The sequence below is a fragment of the Gracilinanus agilis genome, chromosome 6 (genome assembly GCF_016433145.1).
Source record: "Gracilinanus agilis isolate LMUSP501 chromosome 6, AgileGrace, whole genome shotgun sequence".
Classification (NCBI taxonomy): Eukaryota; Metazoa; Chordata; class Mammalia; order Didelphimorphia; family Didelphidae; genus Gracilinanus; species Gracilinanus agilis.
Window position 1 is genome coordinate 146,973,467 of NC_058135.1, and position 26,143 is coordinate 146,999,609.

Genomic DNA, 26,143 nt, shown 5'->3' on the forward strand with positions numbered 1-26,143 from the left:
ATTCTCTGATCCTAAATATTCAGCTGTATCCTGCAAAAATCAAATAAATGTTCCCACAAATTTTTCTTGTAATATTAGTTTTTATGTATTTTCCTTGTTTTGCTGTTGATCCTCATTTTTTTAATGACCGAATTTCTCTTAAGAGAAGTAATTAGTTTTATTTTGGAAAATTTGAGTAAGATACACTAGATGTGCTTAACTTAAAGTAATATTTTCTACTTTATAAGTATTTCCAAAATATAAAATATTTGTTTGAAGCTCTAGCTTTTATGTAATTATTTTAGATAATCTTTATCTACAAATATTATCTATAAGTATTGATTTTATTCTATAGTATTGGTTGGTGCTAGAGGCAAGAGAAATGCATCTGAAGAACTATATTTTAGAAAATATTATTTAAAAATAAACTTTTTTTCCTTTTATCTTCATTATGAAATCACATTATTTCATAAATGTTTTTCTTCTCTCAAAGTGAGATGTAATGTCTAACTCTTAAATTCTTTGAAAAATTTACACTTTCATATGATAATGTAAACTATATTTAAAATAAATTATATAGACAATTTCACACATTTAAAGTTATGGACTTGTCTTTTCATTATAATACTATCTATTCTAATAAATCTGATTTATTTTCAACTGATTTTGTATAAGGAATTATTTTTATTCAATTATTGATTTCATGTGTACTTGTATGTTTAATACTATTTTAAAAATAGTTACCTTATAGCATTAAAAAAATTCCTATTTTTAAACATAAGGTAGATTATTATAGTATTACTATTTTCCTAAAGGTTGCATAGTGAACTAAAAGACGCTGTTCAAAAGCAGTTAGAGGCCCTTCCTTTTGATACTTTATCCGGTACTGAAGTATTTACCGATGAAGAAATGTTCAAGAACCTGCAAGAGCAATTACAACTAGCTAATCAAGTAAGTGACAGTAAATATGTTATTCCATTTCTTAAGATTGCATCTGGACTATGAAAAACTAACGACGACAAAAACCAGTCTTCAGAACCCTTTAAAATTATTCTTTAGAAGTTTAAATTTCAAAATGTATTTCAGTTTGTAGTGATAACATTTTAAAACACTTAATATGTATTTAGACTTTAATTATCTTTCAATCTTTTATTCTTTAAAAGAAGCATAGTTTAGAAGAAGCTGAGTGGCTAAGTGGATTGAGAGCAGGCCTAGGTTCAAGTCTGGCATCAGACATTTCCTAGCTGTATGGCCCTGGGCAAGTCACTTAACCCCCATTGCCTGGCCCTTACCACTCTTCTGCCTTGGAGCCAATACACAATATTGACTCCAAGACAGAAAGTAAGGGTTTAAAAAAAAAAGTCTAGTTGACAAATCTTGCTTTGGAACATTTAAAATTTATGATGAATGTTTAAAATTCATGAGAAGAAATTAGCATATAGCATTGCTACTTTCTTCACTTAAAACTTAAGGAAATTAGTAACCTGATTCTTAAAGCACAGAACTTAGTAACATTTCTTTTTGGTAGACTCATGTACAAGGAGAAAGTTAAACATTTTAGATTCTTATGATTCAAATTGCCTTATAATTTGTTATAAAATATTGATTAGTGGAAGTTTCTAGGCCACATTCTTAGAAAGTGGGCTTTAAAATTTGTTTGAAGTGAATAATCCACATTAGCTAAAAAAGTCTTGCTCTGTAGGAATACATATTTAATAGTCTTCTTTACCTATCACTTCATTAACCATAAAGATAGAATGAAAGTGGGGCTAAGCTTTGTGGAACATAAATGTAGATGCATGCATAGTTTAAGATTTTATTATATACCTAAATCAATTTCTCTCTCTCTCTCTCTCTCTCTCTCTCTCTCTCTCTCTCTCTCTCTCTCTCTCATATTCCATTACTCCCCCTCTTCCTTCCCTGCTGCTACTCCTCCTCCATCTTACAATTTACTGTGTTTTGTTATGTGTGTCTATTTTGTAACTACAGGTACAGGATTGTGTTCAGCTATTAGAAATCTTGATTTCCCGTAGTTCATTATCAAATTTATTTAATACTAACTTTTGAATATTTTTTCATGCATAGAAAGACCACATTTCTGGCGAAGATCCTTTTTGTGTGTGTTCATTTGTAACTATGCTATGTGCCTGAAGGATCTTTTTTTGCCAATCCCTGTAAGTGTAACAGTTTTTTTCTGTAACTCTTTAAGTTACTCTGCCTCTCACCCTCCCTGGACCCCAAGTACATTCTTTTACTACATACATTCTATCCATAAATTACACTGAGAAATGCTGTTACTATTACTTTAGTTGGCAAAATGTACCTTTTTAATGAATTGCAATTCAATTGACCATTTTCTTCTTTTTTATTTATAAAACAAATAAATGTATTTTTTTAAGAAAATAAACCCTCTCAGACTAAAACTCCCATTACACTTCTCGGATTTACAAATTTAAGGAACAGGATGGGTAGCTTAAACTGAGACTAGACTATGTTTGGTTGTTTTTTACTATTACCATTGTTAACAGGCATCAGTTATTTAATATATGTTTTTTTATGATACACATGCTCTACTTGAATCTTGTTATTGGGCTTATGATAGTGTATTAATAAACAGATCATATGGGCTTTAATATATTGTTATGTAGTCATATCCCCCATTGTAATTACTGCCAATTTGAACATTTTTCTAAACTTTAGCTGCCATTGACTTTTTTTTTTTTTTTAACCCTTGTACTTCGGTGTATTGTCTCATAGGTGGAAGATTGGTAAGGGTGGGCAATGAGGGTCAAGTGACTTGCCCAGGGCCACACAGCTGGGAAGTGGCTGAGGCCGGGTTTGAACCTAGGACCTCCTGCCATTGACTTTTTATCCATATGAATTAAGGCAATCAAATCATACTAGAAACTAAGACTTACCTCCTTTTATTTACTTTCCCCTTCTCCCTTCTCTTTCCTTTCCCCCAATATTTCCTTCTTCCTCCCTTTTCTCTCCTTTCTTCCTTCCTTTCTCATCTTTCTGATCTCTTTCTGTCTCTGTAGCTCTGCCTCCTTCCACTCCTCTACCCCTTTCTACTCAAGAAACCTACAGTTTATTTTTTTTCAGCATGATATATTCTATTTTGTGACTGCGAGTAGCTGCATTTACTCTTTACAAAACTATCTTTTCCATAATTCACTATTTTCAATTTTTGGTGCTAGATAATAGAAATTTATATTTCTCTCCAACTTTTTGCTCATTTTAAAGCAAATTTTAGCATTTAAACTTTCTTGGAGAGCTATTTAAAGGGATCCACTTGACTTCTCTTCTAGAGTAGTTTTCCCTGTGACACTCCTCACATGACCATGTATGTAACACATTTTATATAGTCTTATGTTAGAACAATACAGAGTATTATTTTAGTATTGTCTTAGATACAAAACTTGAATGCCAAAGTGGCAACTCCCACGTTGAGATTTGAAAAAACTAAACAAAAACTCTTTTTATAATCCTTTTTTACTAAGCTGATCTGAAGTTTTTGCATATTTGAGGAAGATGGCTAGTGTCTTAAGCCTGTCTCTGATTTCATTGAAGATTGATAATTTCAGCTGTAGGAATTTTGGTCTACTATATTTCATAATTCAGAAGTTCAATGGATTAGTGATATTCAATAAAATAATAAAACATTTTATAAGAGATTTAGAAGTTTGCTTTATTGTTATTTTAAGGAAAATGCTATCATGCAGAAAGAAGGCTTCATTCTATACTGTCCTGTAGTCAGTTAATACAATGAAAATAGTAATAACTTTTTTTTTTAATAGGAGAAAAACCAGGCTGTGGAACTCTGGCAGACAGTATCACAGGAGTTAGACAGACTACAGAAAATCTATCAAGATCATATGACTGATGCCCAAATTTATGTAGTTGAAAGACAAAAACAAAAGGTAATTTTCATTCTTATTTTTATATCAGAGCGCGATTTCATATTTTCATTTTTAATTTTGTAAATCCAATGACTAAAATTAAAAACCTGATCCTCTTTCTAAATTCGTATCAAACTTTCCTATTCATTCTAAAGTTACTCCATGTTTCTAGCCATAACTTTAGGACCATCCTTGCCTCATCTTCCTTCTTTTCACTTACATAGAATAGATTGCCCAATCTTTTCAATTCTCCCTTTATAATTTTTCTCACATGTCTTCCTTTCTTTTCATTCACACAACCTCTAATTGTGGCTCTTTCTATGTCCCATCTATACTGTAGTTATAATTTCCTGATTAACTTCCCTGTATCAAGCTTTTTTCTTCCCTAATCCCTCTTCTGTACAGTGTTACACATTGATAATACTAAAACATAGATCTGATTCTCTTTAGCAGGTCCCTGTTCCTTTTAGAATAAAATACAAACTACTTTGTCTGTTATTTAAAATAGTCTACTGTCGAGCTCCCACTACCTTAAAAATTTTTTTTTTGTTTTGTTTCATATCTTTCTTGCTCAGGAGTTCTATTCCTAGTCAGACTTGCCCACTAAATATTTGTCTACAGAGTATTCCCTTTTTTGCACTGGTAAGCCCTCCATGTCTAGAATATGTTTTTTCCTCACTTAAGCTTTATAGATGCCTTCAAAACATAGCTCCTGTTTCAATCCCCCCAACACACAAGTTTTTCAGTGTATATGCCTATAAATATTTTATCTACGGAATATCTTCTGTTTGTATTTAATTTCCTTTTTCCTCCTCTTCCTCCTTCATATTGGAATGTAACTATATAACTGGTACTATATATGAATTCAGTCCTGCCATTAGGGATCCCAGGCTTCTAGCCTAAAGTACCAGTTGCTACACTGTCTCCCTCAGTTTTCCTCATGTTTGGAAATGTAGCACTTTCCATTAACATTACCCTCCACATTATAGAATCTTGCCAAATGGAACACCTAGCTAATTAGTATTTCCCTTTTTCTATAGATAGTAAATTCATACTCCTGTTCCTTTTATTCAAAATGGTGAAAATACCTTTCCCCTTGTTACATCTCCAAATAGATTTTAAAATTGTAAGCATTTGAAGATTAAAGGTAGTGGACCTGGAATCAGAAAAAAAAAAAAAAACCTCACTTCATCTCTCTGCCTGCCTCAATTTCCTTATCTGTAAGATGGGAATAATAATAGCACCTACCTCCCAGGTCTTTTGTAAGGATAAGATGAGATATCTGTAAGTGTGTGTAAGCCTTAAAATAGTACATAAAAGCTATTGACCATAATCAATCATCATTTTCACATCATCACTGTTATAGTTAATCTTCATTTGATTAGCTTGCCAAGATTTCTTTTATTCTGAATTTTGTCCTCTAGCATATTTTGTGTATTTCAGTACTTTCATTTGCAGATCTGAAAGAAATGTTTTGATACTGTTAAGGGGTACTTAATATTGTTGTGATAAAAATCAGTTTGGTAAACCAGCAACACTTATTTATTAGAGAAATTTGGATAGGAATAGGAGGAAGGAAATAGGAGAGTATATCTCTTAAATCAATGATTCCCATTGTGGGCGCTACTGCCCCCTGGTGGGTGCTCCATCAATCTAGGAGAGCAGTGATGGCCACAGGTGCATTTATCTTTCCTATTAATTGCTATTAACATTTTTTAAAAATTAATTTCCAGGGGGCTAAGTAATATTTTTTTCTGGAAAGGGGGCGGTAGGCCAAAAAAGTTTGGGAACCACTGTCTTAAATCTTATGCTATGTCTTAAATCCAAAACTCTATGCTAAAATCTCTAAGAAACCCTAAATCTAAGGATCTTCTTGCCTGACAAAGCAGGCATATCTTATCTACTCTGTCTAACTATGATTAAATTCACTATCTATCTACTTAACTAATAAAAATAAGGCTTTATCTCAGTAACACAAATCACACTGTCAGAAATCAACTGCCAGATCCTCTCGACAGAGAGTGACTGAAACAGAACCCCTCAGATCTCCTACTCCCTCAGAGGCAAGAGAAATGGGGTTCTTCTCTTAAATTAATTTTTTCTTTTATAGTCTTCCTCTTAAAGAAATGGTGGGCGAGAGCTATCTGTTACTGCCTCTTAAAATGACAGGAGTGTGATTAAGAACTCCCTCTAACACAGAAATTCTGCCTTAATGAGACAGAGGGAAATTAAGAAAACTCCTTATAACATATCTTCATTCTCATTGTTAACAAATAATGAGTTGGATAAGGACAAATGAAAAATAAAATAATTAACTTCTTTTAAAATCGTGGAGCATCTTTTTGTGGTGGCAAAGAATTAGAAACTGAGGGGATATCCATCAATTGGAGAGTGCCTGAAGAAATTGCAGTATGTGTCGGTAGTGGAATACTGTTGTACTATAAGGTTTGATAAGCAAGATGATTTCAGAAAAAGCTGGAATGGTCTGTGGGAACTGATGCAGAACAAAATAAGCAGAACTAGGAGAACCTTGTAAACAATTGCAAGCAATACTGGATAATGATCATCTGTGAAAACTTGGCTACTCAGCTATACACTGATGGGATAATCCTGAAAGACTTATGGGGAAGGCTCTCCACCTCCAGAGAAAGAACTGTTGGAGTTGTCTTGCACATCAGTGTATTTATGATTTTATTTGGAGGTTTTGGTTATATATGATTGTGCCCTACAACAATAACCATAATGGAAGTGTTTTGCATGACAATTAAAAATGAAAAAATTAAATAAAAAATAAAATTGTGAAGCATCCAAGTCTTAATTCTCCTGAAAAGCATTTTTTTTTTCATCTTGGTGGGGAGTTTTTTTAATTTCTTTAACTGAAGTCAGAGATAATAACCTTAATGATTTTGATTGTCTATATAAAAGGTTTTCCAGTCTCCCGCAGTTCACATTTTACACATTAATCTGCAAATAGATAAGTTCCTACAAAGTTCTATTACTATATATGGGCCATAAATCCCAAATGCATTAGTTTTGTTTGCATTGGTCCTTTAGTCTGTCAAAATGATTCTTCCTTTTTAGCTTTTTCTTCCCTTTTGCTACAATGTCTTTAACATTTGAAAAAATGAAGGGGAGAAGCTTCTAATGAGTTTTTAATGTAGTGAGCTTTTAATGTAGTGTTTGCTTGTTTTTCATTATTTTTGTTTTCATTTGAATTTCAAACTTTTTGTTCAGTTATCATATATTTACCATGGTTTGCATTTCTATTTTAGGATCAGCAGACTAACTTTCAACAACTGACACAGCAACTTTATGTAGCTAATGAGAACATGGAAATAGTAAGTGAAATTTTCTATTGAATACATACATATATATAAATTAAAAAATTGCCGTAGAAAGAGAAATTATTATAATACATTTTATTGATATCTTTTGTTATTATATTCCTTACATTTCCCTCTTCTCTTCTCCCAGAGAGCTATCTCTGAAAATAAAAAAAAAAAAAAAAAAAAACAATCAACACATTGAAAAAACTTATAGGTAGTGTTCTATATCCATGAAACCTTTTTTGAAGCCAAACTGCATTCAATTCTAGTTGTTCTTTCCATTGTTGTAGTATTACACTGTTATTGTCATTGTGTATAGTATTTTCCTGGATATGCTTACTGCATTTGGTATTAGCTTACATAAATCTTTCCAAGTTTCTCTGTTTTAAATTTATTTGTTATTTCATACAGCACAATATTCCATTATATTCATGTGCCATAATTGTTTAAACATTGCCTAATTATTGGGTGTCTACTTTGTTTTTTGGTTTGCTACCACAAAATGTGGTCATTTTTGGTGTGTGTAGAGCTATTTGGTCAATAACTTCCTTAGAAAGTATCATTTGTTAATACTCTGTCAAAGGAACCAATATATAAGAGAAATTTATTAATAATCTTAAAATGAATCACAATTTCTCTTTAATTTTCAGTTGGAATGGTTCAAAAATCTAGGGCCAGAAACATATATATTTCTGAAACCAATTGTTGAATAATCAAATTAAATATTTAATCATATGAAAATGCCCTTTGATTACTCACCAAGCTTCCCTAAGAGAATGATGCAGAACAGTCCAGTTCCATTTCTGTGATTCATTCAGTAAGCATAAACACAATGTATTTAGGTACTGTGCTAGGTACTGGGGATACAAAGACCAAAAACAAAAAATCCCTTGAAGTCATTCATGTATTTCTTGATGAATAGTAATAAGTGGACATTTAAATACTTCTTCAGGTTTCACAAAATGTTTTACATAGGTTATCTCAGTCAAGTTTCAAAACAGCCCTGTAAGATTGCCCTAACTTTGGTGCACCTGAATTGCCGAGTATTTTGCCCTGAAATAATTATCTTTAGTACTATATCACTCTGCTGACTTACAATTCTACTTTCCTTCTTATCTCTCCCCTTCCTTTTCCTTTTACTTCCTTCAACAGTTTTCCATCTCTCTTTCCCTCTTTCTCTCTACCTCTTTTGAAGTTATTTATTAGAATTTTATTTTTAATCTCATTGTTGAGTAGTAGGATTATGACATCCAAAGTAGTTCTCTTTTCCTTTCTTCATTCTTGCTCAGCTCAGAATTACTTCTCCTTTCTCCTGATATTCAATGAACAAATCATTGTTCCAAAGAATTGTGACATCAGAAGTAAGTCAGCCAGTTCTTTTTTTTTTAATGCTTTACTTTTTTTCTTTCTCCTCTAATCGTTTAAAATTATGGTTTTGGTTTTGTTACTCTTATTATAAAACACATTTTTAATTCTTGTGTCTACTTATATACAAAATGAAGACCTTAATATCTTTCCAAACTCTTAAGTATTAATTTCTTTTTTTCTCATGCTACTGACATTTTGGCCACTTCATTCCTTGCTATAATAGCTCACCAGTAGGATATTGGGGGAAATGTAAGGCAAACTTAAATCAGGCTAACCGAGAATCATGGTTCAAATAAATTTAAATAGTCAATGCATTTCATTAATTCTTTTTATCCTAACTCCCATTGTAATTTCTAAGTTATTGCTGGCCATAGGTTATATTTATATGATAGAAAATTCAATGATTCAGTCATTTTAAATTTCAAATCAATATATAAAGAAATATATCTGGTTATCATTTCTTCATTTACTAAATAGACAATTTGCCTGACTAAATGTAGTCCTATACATGTGCCAAACTTTGGCTCTGCTTTCTATAGGGTTTTCTACATCAGCATGTGTAGGCAAATATTTTTATAGTTATATTTAGATTAGCTTAATGTTATTATTCTTGTATATATGCCTTATATTTGCTTCCCCATCTAACTATATATGCTTACCTATCTTATAGGACAATTATGAAATAATATATTATAAAAAATCATTTTATATTTTTGTTGACATGCTTCTTAGAGAAGTGTAAAATAGCATTAAAATTACCCAGAGGAAGACAATAATATATGTTACTAAAAAAATAATTTCTAATGGAACAATCCTCTTAACATGGGTGTAATAATTTAAGTTAATGGTATCAAAGCTATTCATTCTTAGTTCCATATGTTTAAAAGATCTGGACTGTATTTTAATTAATTAATGTAATGGTCCATCTGTGTTATCAGGAATGGACCTGTGATTTCATTAGTATAGGAAATTCCAAGTGAGGAAAGTACCTCCACCAATGCAGGTCAGCACCTTTTTTTCTGAGAGTTTTAATGAGTTTCTTAAATAAGATGTGTTAAATGCATTGTGGCTGACAACATTTCTGAGTACATATCAAACCAGATTAAAATGTAATTGGGAAATATTTAACAAATAAAAATATAATAGAATATAAATAATGTTATTTTGTATTTTTCTAAGTCTATATGTGGCCTATGGGCATTCTTATATATGGTTTAGTGACCCTTTTACAAAAATAAAAGACAAATTTCAAGCAATAATGTGGAGAGTCAGCTTTGGAATCCATAATATCTAGCCTCAAATCTTGCTCTGACACAGTCTAGCTATGTTTTCTCCATTCTCTTTTCTCCACTCATCTCACAGCCTAATTTATAGGCTCTCAATTCATCTTATCTGAACTATTTCAGTACCCTCTTCATTGGTTTCTCTCCTTCTGTTCTATATACAACCACCAAACTGATATTCCTCAAACTCAGGTCTGACCATGTTACAACCTACACAAGAAGCTTCATTGGCTTCTTGTGATCTCTATGATTAAATGGAATTTAACAATAAATGGAATAAATGCTTGATATTTGGAATGTAAAGCCCTTTACAGCCTGTCTCAAACCTCCTTTCTCTCATGCTCACCTTATATTCCCTTCTAACTGGCCTTCTTGTTCCCTTGACACAACTTTTTGTCTCTCCATCATGCCTTTATGCTTTTCTTGAGTGAATGTCTCCGAAAATCCCTCACTTTTTGGGAAGTGAGGTTAAGTGCCATTTCCTTGAAGATACCTTTCCTGATTGGCCCAGTTCTTAGTGTACCTCCTCTTCTGACCATTATTCTATTTGTTTTGTATTATGTTGTATTTAACTTCCTTTGCCCACATCATGCCCCTGGGACGGAACCTAAGGTCCACAAAAGCAGGAATTATTTAATTTTAGCCTTCATATCCCTAGTGCCTAGGACAATCCCTAGCTTGCAAGGTTTTTAATAAGTTCTTGTTGGTTGATTTTTACTGCTGAACAAATGTTTAATTTATTGACTTTCTGACCATAAACACTTTTCAGTACAGGTATTTCTCTAAGCCTATATCTACAGAGAGTTTGAAGATCTGCATCTATGAAGAGTATTTCCTCATACTTAATTTGACAGGTCTGCAAAAAAAATTAGATTTAAGGATAGACTGAGCTAGAATTGACAATGCCAAGGACTTTGTGGCAAGAACTTTCCTTTCTGAGTTTTCAGTAGCTATAGCTGCTATGCCTGCAGGAGCAGTTGCCAGATTGCTTCTACACAGGTATTTCTTCTCAGAACGATATGAGGACACTATCCTGTTTCCAGAGCTCTTACATTTAGGGTCCTGAACTGTCTCTATCAAGGCTTTAGGGAAGATGATGGTCAAGGGACTATGAAGTAGGGAGAGACTTGTGGCAGGCAGACCAACCAGTAGGCTATTGTAATAGTCCAAGCCTGAGGAGATGAAGACCTGTATCAGAGTGCTGTTGGTATTAGAATAGAAAAGGAATTGTATTTGAGAGGTAATCCAAAAGTGGAAACTTAAGGCCTTAGCAACAGATTGGATATGAAAAGGTGAGAAATAGTGAGGAGTCAGGGATGATATCTAGGTTGTAATCATGGGGAAAAAGGAGTAGAGTGGTGCCCTTGACAGAAACAGGGACATTTGAAAAGCAGAGGGGTTTGGAGGAAATATAGTGAGTTCAATTTTGGATATTTTCAGTTTAAAATGTCTACTGGACATTCACTTTGAGATATCTAAAAGACAGTGGGAAGTGAGTAGAGAGATAAGGGCTAGATAAGTAAATTGAAAATCATCTCTGTATGTGTATGTATGTTCTTGGGTGAATAAGAATATATGACATATATATGTCAGAAACAAAGCCAGATTTCTGTTGTATAGAAGGTATTGTGTAAAGATTTGGACATTAAATGCTTTTCGCTGAATGTGACTGGACAAATCCTTATCTTCTGGTTTGTAAAAATTTCCAAAGTCCTCTAAATATATATTTTTTCTGATTAAATGAATAACTCCATTAAGTGAACAGTTTCATTTCATAGATGTATAATAAATTGAAAAGGATTCAATAAGAAAATTAGAATTTATATTTGTAATGTGCAAGAAGTAAAATGTTTTAGCTAGATAAAAATTCCATGAATATGTTTAAATATTTATTATTGGCTTTATCATGTTTATAATAATAATATGCTGATATAAAATTCTTTCCTTATTTTAATAATTCTTACTGTCTGAGATCAATCCAGTTTGTTCCAGGTGCTTTAGATTACAAAGTAAATATAAGATATGATCTCTCCCCACAAAGGGTGTAACCAATTAGCAAATAGGACATTATATGATTTTCATATGAGGGAGTACAAAAAGATCACTCTTGGACCTCTTTTCACTGTACTTTAGTGATAGTAATAGTGCTGTGGATCTGTCATATAACCACCAGTTCAAGCAATTGGAATGTTTGCCATGGGGTGGGAGCATAGTAGCTGTCAAATATTTGAAGGGCTGTCATTTGGGAAAGGAGACAGATTTGTTCCACTTTTTCCCTGTGGGCAGAACTAAGGAAAATGGATGGAAATTGCAGAAAGGAAGACTTTTTTTTAATATAAGGAAATAGCCTGTTAACAGTTAGAGCTGTCCAAAAGTAGAATGAGCTCCCTCATAATTCAGGGATTCCCTCTCTCCCATCCCCTCTCCTCCACATTAGATTTCTTCATGGAGAGGCTGTGTTACCACTTGTTAGCTCTGTTGTAGTAGGGATACCTTTCAGTTACACATAAGGTTAGAGAGTCCCCATGGTCCTCTCTGATGCTAAAATTCTGGTTCTATAATAAAGGGATAAATAATATGGCACAGTATCTGAAAATAAAATAAGTAAGGCCCTAATTATGTTCTACTAAGAAAACATATAATTAAAAAAGAAAGATCAATTTTGGTGGATATCATCAAGGGAAAGCATCACAGAGAAATTGTGGAATTTTTAATTGGAAGGTCTACAAACATGGGCATGGTAATGATGGACATTGTCTGATAGCCTGCCTAGATAAGTTCAGAACTTATCCCCAAATTGGTCACATGCTAATGAATTTCTTGGCCACAACAATATTTGAAGACCATTTACTTGTTACTTGTTATCCCTCATTACCAGATCTTGTCACTTCTCTTTTCACAAAGTCCTCAGATTCACTTCTCTTCTCTATTGCCCATTATAATCCCTTTTTACCACTTGTTTTGATTAATGCAGTAATCTCCTAACCAATATTCCTGCTTCCATTCACTTACCTCTTCAATATGTCTTTCATTCTGCTTTAAGAATATTTTTCCATTGTATGTAGATTTGGTCATGTCACTCTTGTAATCAGAAGTCTTGAGTACCTGTTCCTACTGAAAGTTCAAGCTCTTTGGACTGACTTTAAAAAAACTTTAGTAGTTTTTCATTGCCATTCCTTTCCAGTTTTATCTTATGTTAACCCTTTCACTCTTTCTGTATTTTTGTCAGTTGGGCTACTCTTTTCCCTCTAAGCTTATCCCATGTCTCTTACCTCTTTGCCTTTGATTTTACTGTGTCTACTGGCTAGAATTTCACAGAATTCTAGGAAGGATCATAGGCCTACAGCTAGTAGGGACCAAAGAGGCCATTCTGTCTGATTCTTTATTTACAGGTGAGTAAGCTAAGGCCTAGGAAATTAAAAATGATTTACTCAAAGGTACACAGGTAGTAAATTTTTAGAGTTGGGATTTGAACCCAGGTTCTCTGATGCCAGAGTCAATATTTTCCATTATACCATGCTGGCTCCCTTTTTATAAGCCTTATTCCTATCTATCCTTTGAAGCCTAACAGATTCTATCTCCTTCACAAAGTCTTCTCTCATTCTTGTTAATAATTTTTCTTGACTCACATTCAATATAGCACTTTGCCATGCAATTCGTTGATACACTTAACTGAGGTAGATGCTATCTGACTGCACCCATGAACTATAAAAAGACCTATAGGAATGTCAGTATATTTGGTCCTTTGTGAAGGATCAATGGGAGAATAGAGAATATGGACAAGAATTGAATTTTATGAGGAAGCATCAGTAGATTATCTGTCAGCAAGCATTTATTAAGAAGTTACTATGTGCCAGGCACTGTGCTATATGCTGGGAATACAAAGAAAAAAAAAGATACTCACATTCTAATAGGAGAGACAATATGTGAATAACTAGCTGAATTATCTATCTATCTCTAGAGATTATGTACATTATAACATATTACAATATACCTACTACATACACAGAGAATAAAAGAGAGAGAATAAGTGGTAGATAGTTTCAGAAAGAAGGCACTAGCAGCAGGTGAGTCTGTAGTGTGGAAGGTCAGATTTATGTTGATTTACTTTGAAAGAAGGAAAACCCACATGAAGAAAATCACAAATCCATTTTAATATTAAATTGTAGCCTATGTCAAACTCTATACCGTACTAAACTTTGTAAATATCCCAACAACTAGCACAGTGGCCTGTAAATAGTGGCCTACTATTTATTGTTGGATGATTAAATGAATATTATGCTCATTTATAGATCTCAGTGCTTGACATAATGCTTTGAACAAAATAAGTTCTCAGAGATATAATGATTGATTTGTCAGTTGAAAGTTAAGAAAAGGAATTTCATCTTGATAGAGTAGCTAACCAGTAGCAAGGTGCATAACAATATTCCCTTAGATTGGGCTGATAGTGGTTTGTACTCTGAATAAGTTAGAAGCAATTAAAGGCAGCTATGAAGTAATTGTTGAAATCTAGAAAGTGAAATGATAAGGACCTTAGTAGTATAATAAGATCAGTGATACAAAAGGAAGTCAGTTCCATTCATTGAGATTCCTAGAAGTAAATTGTCTCACTCAGATGACTATGTTATTCTCAATGTCACTCTAATCATGATCACATAATCTTGTGCTAATAGGGACTTTTGAGTTATTGTCTTATCCTATAATTTATACCTCAAAATCAAAGTCTTAAAATGCCATTATTGAATTTGTATTTCTTTCCTTACAGACTAACCAACAGTTTCTGAAAACAGTAACTGAGCAGAATGTGGAAATTGAGCAACTACGCAAACAACTTAGGTATTTTGGCAAAAATCAGAATTCTCTCAAGTATTATTATTATTATTATTATTATTATCATCATCATCATAATACCTTCTCTTATTTAAGGGACATTAATATATTACAACTATACTCCAAAGAAAATTGCCCTTCTCCTTGGCCTACACAAGTAGAATCTTCTTGGCATTTCTCCTCAAATCCATAGTTAGAGAACTTAGAACACAAATTTCTTCATATTGAAAGATTTGTTTTCCTAAGCTGGCAGCATTTCAAAATGAATTTAGAATCATTCTAAGGCTTCAAAAAATTGGCTTTGAAGAAATGGAATACATTTTGTCCCAATATTATGGTGAGACCTTGTAGCCTTGCAGAAAAAGTGTTAGATTTGGAGACAAGGAAGTTCTACCTTGAATAGCTTGATGCCTAGGCAAAACAACTAACTTTTTGTGGTTCAGGCAACTCTATAGAAATTTATCTGCTAAATTCTAGAAGATTGTAACTGTATTGGTGATAGGAGTTCCCTAAATGATGAAATAGATCCTTCCTATGTTCAGGTAATATATTAATTTCCAGAATGCTATCTTATTTCTATACCACATTTTCCTCCTTTTATTAATTAAATATCTTTACCTAAAGTAATTGTTTAGAGTAGCATATGAAATAATTGTATTTTTTGTTCCCAGAATTTTTACTAGTCACATTATGACTTTATTCTGCTTTATAAGTTTTCATAATTCAACTTAAAATAGCAATAACCCATTAATTATAATACTGTACCTTGTCTGTATTGCTTCTTTGCTCAATTATTAAATTTATTTTGTATTATTCACCTAATCCAAAGCAACAAATACATAGTAGTCTTTTAATGATTGATAGTATTTTCATGAACTGTAATTTTGTTCTACAGCTATTATTAAAGAATATCAGGATATTTTGGTATATATTAGTTCATTAAAAGTTTAAATAAGTGCACCAAACCCTTATTTAACCCAAACAGGAAGTAATTGCAGGACAGACATCTGATAGATAGAAGAGAAACTATTTTAAACAATGGGTATGATTTGTTTCCGCAATCAATGCATTCCTGTAAAAGTATGTATAACAATAACATTAAATTGATTTGTGTTTTAAATATAACAGGAATGATCATCACTCAAAGAAACCTCATATTGGCAAAACAAAAATAACAAATACACACACACACATACACACACATAAATTTCTTGAATGAAGGTGTAGTGGAAGTCAGATTACCTAGGGTTTAGTACAACCTTTAACACAATCAAATCTGGCTGAAATTGGGCAAGACATTGTTTTCCTTTTATGTAAAATAATGGAGTTATATGATTTATTATAGTATACTTTTCACTTTTACTTATCTTCCTATATCTAGTCATTTGCTATGTCTTGTCTGTTTTACTTCTACTGCATTTCTCATATCTATCCCATTTTCTCCACTTATGCAACAAACACCCAAATTTGAGCCCTCATCACTTCTGACCTAGACTCTTTTATAGCCTGCTAATTAATCTTCCTTGTTAAATCTCTCATCTCTGCACATAGCTACCAAAATGATTTTCCTAATTAACATGTCTAACCATGTCACTGCCTATGCTTAAAAGTTCTAATGGTTCCCTATTGCCTATAGGATCAATTACAAAAGCCTCTCTTTGCCAGATTTCCATTTCTGCTGAGTGCCTGATATCTAGCCTCTGATAAGAAGAGCAAGACCTTTCTCTGACCAAGGGACTTCCATGTCCTGCTTCATGTGTCCCCTTAGAGAAGCCTGCTAGAGGCCAGTAGAGCCATGATGGGCAACCTTTTGAGCTTAGTGTGTCAAAATTCGCCAAAAAACCGAGTATAATTCAGGTGGTGTGTCACTCACTTGGAGGAAAAAAACCCCCATAATTTCGCGATATTTATAGTTTAAATAACAAAAATGTATAATTGTAATGTATAACTATTTAATAAACCAAAATAGATAAATTAATATAGGTAGAATTGTCATCTATAGTGCACAGAGTGTCTACACTACACTACAACAAATGTTTCATCCTCGGCATACAGCCCCATACTTCTCGTGTCATTGAAAATGGCTACATGTGTCAGTGCTGACACACGTGTCATAGGTTTGCCATCACCACAGTAGAGCATCTTCTGTTTGAGTATGGGGCAGCTTCTCCCTCCTTTTGTCTGCCAGTCTCTCAACCTCAATGTGGAAAGCCTCTGGCATAAAGAGGAGCAAATTTCTATTTCACTTTAGTGGGACTTCCATCTCCAGCTGTATAGGTGAGAGTTTCATCTGCTCTGGCATTTCCTGCCTAATCTCTAGGCTGCTGAGGGAAGAGGAATAATAATCATCTAACCACATGCTTCCCACCTTGTGCTACACTTGTCTCCAGGTCAGTCTCCAGCCTCCTTCCAGAAAAAGGAATGACTTAATTTTGAACATTCTCTCACCAAATCATACCCTACACATCCCCATAATTCTGAACCACTACAGGTCATCATGTAAACCTTACCCCCTCTTCCCTACTACCCTTTATGTCTAGATTTATTATTGACTTATTTGTTTTGAGATAGAGTACAGAGATAAACTTCAGCTCACCATCTGAATTATTACTAATTTTAAATTAATGGAGTTTGAACTAATTAGATTTTACAAAACCTGGTAAGATGTATTATTTTGACTTTTTTTACTCTTTATTGTTTTGTTGTACTTTTAAACATATTGTTATATCTTCATATGCATTTAAATTTGTTTTATGAATCATTTCAGCCTTTTCTTGTGAATGTTATGGTTACCAATTATTCAGTTTTGTTAATCTTGCGATAATTGTCCAATTTAATTTAAATTCATTTTCAAGTATGACTGATTTCCTGTACATGATTTTAACATATAAAACTTTATCAATCTTAGTCTGCCTGAAGCTGGACTTTGGATTTCTAGTCCAGTCAAAACAACTAGCCTTTATACAGAGAAAAAGATACAGATTCTTTTTTTCAGGCAGAGCTGATTTCCTTTGCATGAGCTTGTAGACAGTCAACCAGTCAGTTAAAAGATATTTATTAAGTCCTTATCATGTGCTAAATTCTTTGCTTTCAAAAACATCTTAGAGTTCACTATTTTTATTTCCTCTGCATTTATCCCATTTTAAAAAATATCTTCTAGTAATAAGTAACAAAACTCTTCAAGAATATTTAGATAAAATAACAATAAAACATCAGGAGCTTAAAATGCTGAGAGTGCAGTTATTGTAAAATCTGTCAAATCTGTCCCCAAACCATTATCATTCCTTTTAAACGTGGATTTCTAAACCTCTCTATTTCTGTTGAGGTATTCAGTGGTGAAAGTTCTTTCGGGCACCCAAGGTTTCAGCATTGATAAGTTTTTGGTCTTTTCTACCTTCTTCCTCTTTATTGAGTCACTTGCCCTTTCTGTCTCCAGAAATCTTTAATATTCACCCCTTTTTTTTTCACTGCTACTTCCACTACCCTATTTCAGTCTCTCATTGTCTTTCATCCAGATTATTATATTTGGATTCTCACTCATCTCCCTATTTCAAGCCTTTCTCTTGTCTATTCTATCCTTAACATGTATCAAAAAAATCTTCATAACTAAACTACTAGCCTAGTGCCTCCCCAGACTTAACATTCTACAACTGATCCACATCCCTGAAATATTCTTCCTCTTTAATTTTATACATTTGTCCTTATTCTTTGTCCTTATTCTAGGCACAGTTTAATTGTCAACTCATGTACAAAGCCTTTCCAAATTTTTTTCTCCACTCAAATTACCTTGTATTTAATTAATTATATGATGTATCATGCCAATGTAATATAATTCTGCTTCAGGGCAACACTTTTTTTAATTCCTAGTACCTAGCACAGGTCTGAAAATAGTAAGTGCTAAAAACTCATTTATTCTATTGAATTAAAAATATTTTTTAATTTAACCAGTCAACAAAATTGTCAAATCAAACAGCCAAAGTTTAGAATTTAGAGTTTTTGTTTTATTTTTTAATATGCTTTCACTTGTTAAATTAATGATATGACAAATTGGTTGACTAGATCATATTTGTGGAGAGTTTCATAATGATTCAGGTTATGAGTACAGAATATTCTCATTATTCCAAAATAAAAGACATTTTAAAAAAAGGATTTAGTAATGATTAATCTGGACATCTATAAACACTCTATCTGTCAAAAAGCAGAAACTGATAAATTTTTGGCTTTCCTTAAGAATTATTTAATTCTTGTTAGAAAATAAATTTCATTACCTATAAAGAAAAAAGACTAGGGAAGACAAGATTCCAAGTCTAATTGATTTAATATAAGTCTGGATGTTATATTAGATTAATGACCATCTGATCTACCAGTTAAATCGGAGACGAATGATATACAGAGTTTCTCTTAAAGTGAAAAAGATGAACTTAGAGAGCAACGATTTTTAGGGCTTTTTGACCTTGATGTACATAACAAGGTCTTAGATCATGGAAAATGACAGAAAAAGTCATTAGAAACCTTTTTGGATGAGACAAGTCACTTTGACCAAGGTGCTTCCTGGGGCTTCTTAATATTCAATTTTTCCACTATTGCCAGTTTTCAGAGTGTGGATATATTAGGGGAACTTTGTAGTTTCAAGGTCTCGATGCTACTAGTGGTGCTTGAAAAAGGGAAGTCTCCTTTTAGCAGCCAGCTAAAGAGAATTAAAGACTGTGAACTTGAACTTAATCTAATATTTGTTCTTATTTCTGCAAAGACATATTTTCCATTATTTAAATGATTAATCCTGTATTGGTTATAAATAACCAAATCCTATATTTTGAATAAGCAAATCCTATATATATTCATATTGATTTAACTCAGCTATTAAATTTGTTATTATATGGGACTAGTTCTTACTTAAAGTAAATCATCAAAAATCAATAGCAGTAATCATCCCATAGCTTATCTTATTGCAATTTTATTATTCTTCAAAATGTTAATTAAATGGCAAAGAGAACTAATATTCTAGATCTTATCTTGGCCAAAAGAATAGCAGACATCCTTGCTTTTGGAGAGCAAAATTAAGAGGGTTCATAGAAAAGATAGGTGGGATCCCATGGACTAAGTTTATTATAGGAAAAGTTGACCCAATAATAGTGGGAAAACCTTAGAAATAAAAGGCTGTAGTTACAAACAGAAGAGGAATAAGAGGATCTGCCTAAAAGTACTAATGAGGATCCATAGGAAACTTGTAAACCAGGGTAGATTTTATAAAGACATATGTGGAAAATAGAAGCAAGGTCAAATAATTGAAGATAAATACAAAAAAGTAGAAAAAAATAGTGTTGGTGTATAAAATCTGGGAATACTAAAAATAATAGATTGTGTATTTAAGCTATTGAGTGTAGTATCACAGGAAAAGGATCAATGCTTGATATGTAAGAAATTGTTAAAACTGGTGATGTAGATATTTAGATTTAGGCCCAACTCAGACTGGTTGAATTATTCAAGGGTGAGATTTGATACAGTGAGATACTATTGGACCAGAGAATAAAAAGAATAGATTTTACTAATAATAAATCATAAAATGTTACCAAAAAAACAGCTATTTTCCTACCCATCTACATTCATCACAGTACTCAGACATGCTAGGTCAGATGAGTAGTCCCTAAGACAATTAAAATTCCTCTAAAACCTAGTATTCTAACTACCTATAACTTATGCCTTAAGTGTCAAGGAAATCAAATCAATGATGATCCTAATAATAGTCTCCTGCCCTGTCCCCTTTAAAGGGAAACTGTCCCAGCTTATATCAAATAGGTATTGCTCCTACTGTAGGAGAGAAGGGAGAACTTTCCTTTAATTATTATATTATATCTTTAGTAACCAATAACAACAAAAAACATTTAACTAAACAAATGCAAAAAAATTATGTACAAAACTATTAACTCCACATTTTTTACAATGTGTTTAAAAATATGGAAATTTATATATTTATGTTTCTTTTGTCCTTATTTTTACTTAGATGCTTTTTTCTCATGATTTTGTGGCTGTTATTTTTTATAATGTAATCATATTATATGTATTATTCTTATTCTCTTTTCATCTCCCTTGTTTTCTTTATATTTCCAATATTTGTTATATCTAATAATAAGTTCAATTATATTTAAGTATCACAATCTATTTAGCCATTTTTCCAATTCATTGCATTTGTGTTATTTCCAGTTATTTTGTCATGGCAAACAAAACTTCCATGAATATTTTCATATATACACAGCTTTTTACTTTCTCAATAATGCCCTTAGGATCTAATCCTAGAGAATGAGGTCCGTATGTCAATGAGCATGAATAGCTTTAAGGTTTTAATGTATATTTCCATTTTGTTTTCTAAAAAAAAAATTCATAGCTGCTCTAGCTGTGTAATATTAGACCTATTTCTCCATGTTCCTATCAACATTTAATTTAATCACTTTAGCCCATCTCTCAGTTAACATATACAATAGGACCATATTTTGTTAGATTGGTCCTTAGGCAGCAGAGACAGTCTTTTGCCAAGAACATATTCTTTTCAAAACAAGTCTTTTCAGCTTGGTCATACCCAGTGAAACTTTTGTTCCAATGTCACAACCCCTCAATGATGCAGGATTACCTCCATAGTATGATGAATGTTAAAGTAAGACGTATGCAGAAAATTTATTCTCTCTAAACCATTGTTGTCTCATAAGAGACTATGTTTGGATTATGTATGTGCTGAGGCTTAAATCTGCTACTGATCTCTGTGTGGGGGCTTTCCAGATATCTATGTTATTAACTTATCTAAGATTCTATTCATACTTTAACTTCTTATTTATTTTTTTTGGATAGATTTATCTAGTTCTGAGAAAGGAAAATTAAAGTCTGCAACTATTATTATTTTGTTAATTGTTTCAATCTGTATCTCACTTAGTTTTTCTTTTTAAAATCTGGGGGCTGCAACACTTGGTGATTAGAGGTTCAATATTGATAATGCTTCATTATTCAGCACCCCTCCCCCTGCTACAACATAATATAGTTACTCCCTTCATCTCTTTCAGTTATTTATATTTTAGCCCCAACTCTGTCAGAGATTATGACTTCTACTTCCTGTCTTCCCTGGATCAGCTGAGGCATAGTTTATTCTACTCCAGCCCTTTACAGTCACACTATTTTATCATTCATTTTCAGTGTGTTTCTTGTAAACTACACATTGTCAGGTCCTGGAGTTTGATCTTTTCTTACCAGGCGTGAATTCATTCCATTACACTTAGTGTCATAGTTACAAGTTGTGCATTTCCATCTTCCCTATTCCTCATCACTGTTTATCCCCTTTCCCTTTCTTTCTGCTGTATCCCTCACCAGATGTCCAATTTCTTTTTACTTATACCTCTCCTATTCCCCTCTCTTCCCCCAAATCCTTCCTTATCCTCTCCCCTCACCTTCCTACTTCCAAATTAGCCCACCTTTCCAAAGATTACTCTCTTTTCCCTTCCCCCTTAACTTTTAATTCCTATTCTGCCCACCATTCTCAAATTTGCTTCCTTAAGTCCCAATCATGCCCTCCTACTTCTTTTTTTTTTTTAACCCTTGTACTTCGGTGTATTGTCTCATAGGTGGAAGATTGGTAAGGGTGGGCAATGGGGGTCAAGTGACTTGCCCAGGGTCTCACAGCTGGGAAGTGGCTGAGGCCGGGTTTGAACCTAGGACCTCCTGTCTCTAGGCCTGATTCTCACTCCACTGAGCTACCCAGCTGCCCCCCTCCTACTTCTTAATGCCCTTATCTTCTCACCTTACCCTTCTATCTCTTAATATGTCTGCTCTAGATATATCTCCTCTCCCTCCCTTTATTATTCCTCTTGTTCTCCTTTCTCTTAACCTACCCTTCCTTCTCTTATTCCCTCAGTCCCCCAAAGAGAATCCAAGCCCCTCCGTTATCCAAGATGAGAGAACTTTAAACTTTTATTTTGCATTTTTTTCCTTTACAAAGAAAAAAAATTTTTTGCATGCAAGAAGACGCTCAGAATGTCTAATCTGAAGCTGAAATCTAAGATAAGTCAACACCTAGTTTTCCTTAATGGATGAAACTACCAGGACTAGCTAACATTTCAAAATAATTAGTGTCTGTAATTGCTTATACATGTCAGTATTTGTCAGGTATTTTTCTAATATATTAGAGAAGCAGTTCTCAAAATGAACCAGTGGTCCCTGGAGGTCCCTGAGATCCCATTTAGAAGGATCCAGAAGGTAAAAATTATTTTCATGATAATATTAAAATATTTTAATTTCAAGTACACTAACATTGATATACATAACACACATAAAATCTCTTTGTAGGGGGGGGTTCTCAATAATTTTTAAGCATAAAAGAATCCTGAGACCAAAAAAAAAGTAGGATGTCTTTTCCTTATTTTTAAAACAAGGAAATGAAGTTATCCAGTTCTAAAAAGATAAGTGTATAGGTAACTCAATAAATATTTACGTATTTAATGTCATCTTTTGAAAAAATAGCTAGATTGGCTTCATTTTATAGCAAAATTCTAGGATATGTGATTATAATGATAGTTTATAAGCATTTAGAAAGGAATATAGAGATTACAAAGGGCCAACATGATTCATTAAAAATAGATTATGTTTGATTGGTGTTACTAGATTGTTAGATCAGGTAAATACTTTAAACTTATTAAACCTACATTTCATCAAGCTATTTGACATTGACTCATATTGTTCTTATGACTAAAATGAAGAATTGGACTACACAATAGTATAGTTAAATAGATTTCAAATTGTGGAATAACAACTCAAAATATAATCATTAATGAATGTTGTCAATTTAGAGGATGCTCTCTAGTGGAGTACCTACCTGATAGACCTACATTTCTTCCTTTGTTGATGATTTTTTTCCCCAGTGATTTGAGAACAAGTTGCATATGCATTCAGATTTGCATATGAAGCTGGGAAGAACAGCTAATATGTTGGGCAAGAGAGTCAGAATCCAGAAAATTTTTGACAGGTTAGAAGTATGAGCCAAATATAAGAAGGTCATGTTGAATAGAAATATGAAGTTCTAAACGTTGTTTCAAAAGTTCAGCTGAGGAAAAAAAGTGACACAGATATGGCTAGGTAGACAGTATTAAAATGATTTGCATTTTCATATTCAATTCATTTTCAATACCTTTCAACAAGCCCTTGTTAATTTCCTTCTGATCATAAACATCAGGAAGAGCATAAACAAAGAGGAGATATATGTTAGTGAAGGATGAGGATGATGTCTGGAGTACAGATATCCTGGTTTGAAGATGAGGAACAGATTTATGAGAAAGTTAGCAAGCTAAAATTTGGACATAGTTATAGTTATAACTCACATTTGATGTTTATAGAGCTCTTAAGAGTATTTCATCTCCTTTGATCATCACCACAATCCTGTGAGGTTGGTGTTTTTTCTCCTAATTTAAATACAAAGTAATGTCAGCTGAGAGTTGTCAATTTTCGAGGCTAATTTATTAAATAAATAGTTTTTACCTGAGTTTTCCTAACTTCCATAGCAGGTGAATCTGAGGTGCTTGTGGAACTTTTGGCTAGAATTTAATTAATTAAAAACGTATTATGTGCCAGGTTCTGTGCTAGATGCTGGGGATATAACGCAAAATTGAAACTAGCCTATCTCCAAAGAGCTTACATTCTTTGGTGAAGACAACATGTACAGATTTAAGTATATATAAACTATATGAAGTAATTCTTTCAGGCATGGAACTGGTAACTGGGAGACATCAAGAAGACCTTTTTTTTATTTGGTGGATCCCTTTGACAGTATGATAAAGCCTATGGACTCTCAGGACAATGTTTATTAATTGTATAATTGAAATACATCAAATTATAAAGGAAAACAATTATATTTAAATAATTACAAAATATATACATATATTTTAAAGTTCATAGATCCACATTAAGAACTCCTGATTTAGAAGGTGATGCTTGACTTTCCTTCCCTGCATTTAGTGCAATACTATCTCCTCACCTTAGCCTCTTTGTTTCCCCTCACCTCAACCTCTTGATTTCCTTCAAGACTCAAATCATACCTCAAAGTGGCAAAAATGAAAGGTCTCCTAATTAAAGAAGATAAGGAAGTAAATAACATTGACAAAAGATACCATAGACATTGAAGTAATATCAGTATTAAGCAAATGTACCAAATGGCATAACATCCAAATTCCTAAAGGAAAAGTTACATGAATGATGAGAGGAAATAAGTAATAAAACTATATTAGTAAGAGATATTAACCTTCACCTCTCAGAATTAGATATAGTAAACTAAAAATAAACAAGAAAGAAATTATGGAGGTAAATAGAATTTTAGAAAAATTAGATTTGATAAACCTCTGTAGAAAACTGAATGAGAATAGAAAAGAATTACACCTCTTTCTCAGCAGTACATGACACCTTCACAAAAATTGACCATATAATAGAACATAAAATTCTCACAACCAAATGCAGAAAAGAATTACTAAATGCATCCTTTTCAAATCATAATGCTACAAAAATTACATTCAACAAAGGACTACAGAGAAAGACTCAAAATTTAACTGGAAACTAAATAGTCCTATCCTAAAGAATGAGTGAGTCAGAGAACAAATGATAGAAACAATCAACAATTTCATGAAAGAGAATGACAACAAGAAGACATTATATAAGAAATTTTGGGATGCAGCCAAAATATATTTGGTGAAAAAATTATATCTCTGAATGCTTATATCAATAAAATAGAGAAAGAGCAGATGGATAAATTTTGCATGCAACTAAAAAAATAACTATAAAAAAGTTTAAAATTTTCAATTAAATACCAGATTAAAAATCCTGATGGGGGCAGCTGGGTAGCTCAGTGGATTGAGAGCCAGACTTAGAGACGGGAGGTCCTAGGTTCAAATCCGGCCTCAGACACTTCCCAGCTGTGTGACCCTGGGCAAGTCACTTGACCCCCATTGCCTACCCTTACCACTCTTCCACCTATAAGTCGATACACAGAAGTTAAGGGTTTAAAATTAAAAAAAAAAAAAATCCTGAGACCCCAAAAAAGACTAACAAAATTGAAAGTAAAAAAATCATTGAACAAATAATAAATAAGATAAATTTCTGATTTTATAAAAAAAAACAATAAATTAGATCATAACCTAAAACCAGGTTGGTTTTATACCAAGAATGCTGGGAAGGATTAATATTAGGAAAACTATCAGCATAATTAACCATATCAATAACAACACCCACAAGTTATATGATTATTTCAATAGAGGCAGAGAAAACTTTTAACAAAAATTTAAAAAAAAAAACAGTCAAACACATCGTTTATTGACCCTGACATAAGGAAATCATTTTGGTCCTCTTCAAGTATGAAAAACAACAATGAGAAGATAGACTGGAGAGGGAAGAGATTTGAGACTGAAAGATGACCAAGAAGGGGATCGTTACAATA

General features: G+C 32.8%; 1 protein-coding gene across 2 annotated transcripts in view; it reads left to right on the forward strand.

Annotated features, from left to right (window-relative positions):
• SCLT1 (sodium channel and clathrin linker 1) overlaps window positions 1-26,143 on the forward strand; it is a 213,158-nt gene that overhangs the window by 51,639 nt on the left and 135,376 nt on the right. For both annotated transcript variants that reach the window (XM_044681171.1, XM_044681172.1), the window contains exons 6-9: window positions 795-930; window positions 3,780-3,902; window positions 7,154-7,219; window positions 14,624-14,694. In XM_044681171.1, coding sequence (XP_044537106.1) covers window positions 795-930; window positions 3,780-3,902; window positions 7,154-7,219; window positions 14,624-14,694 — 396 coding nt within the window. The remainder of the gene's footprint in view (window positions 1-794; window positions 931-3,779; window positions 3,903-7,153; window positions 7,220-14,623; window positions 14,695-26,143) is intronic.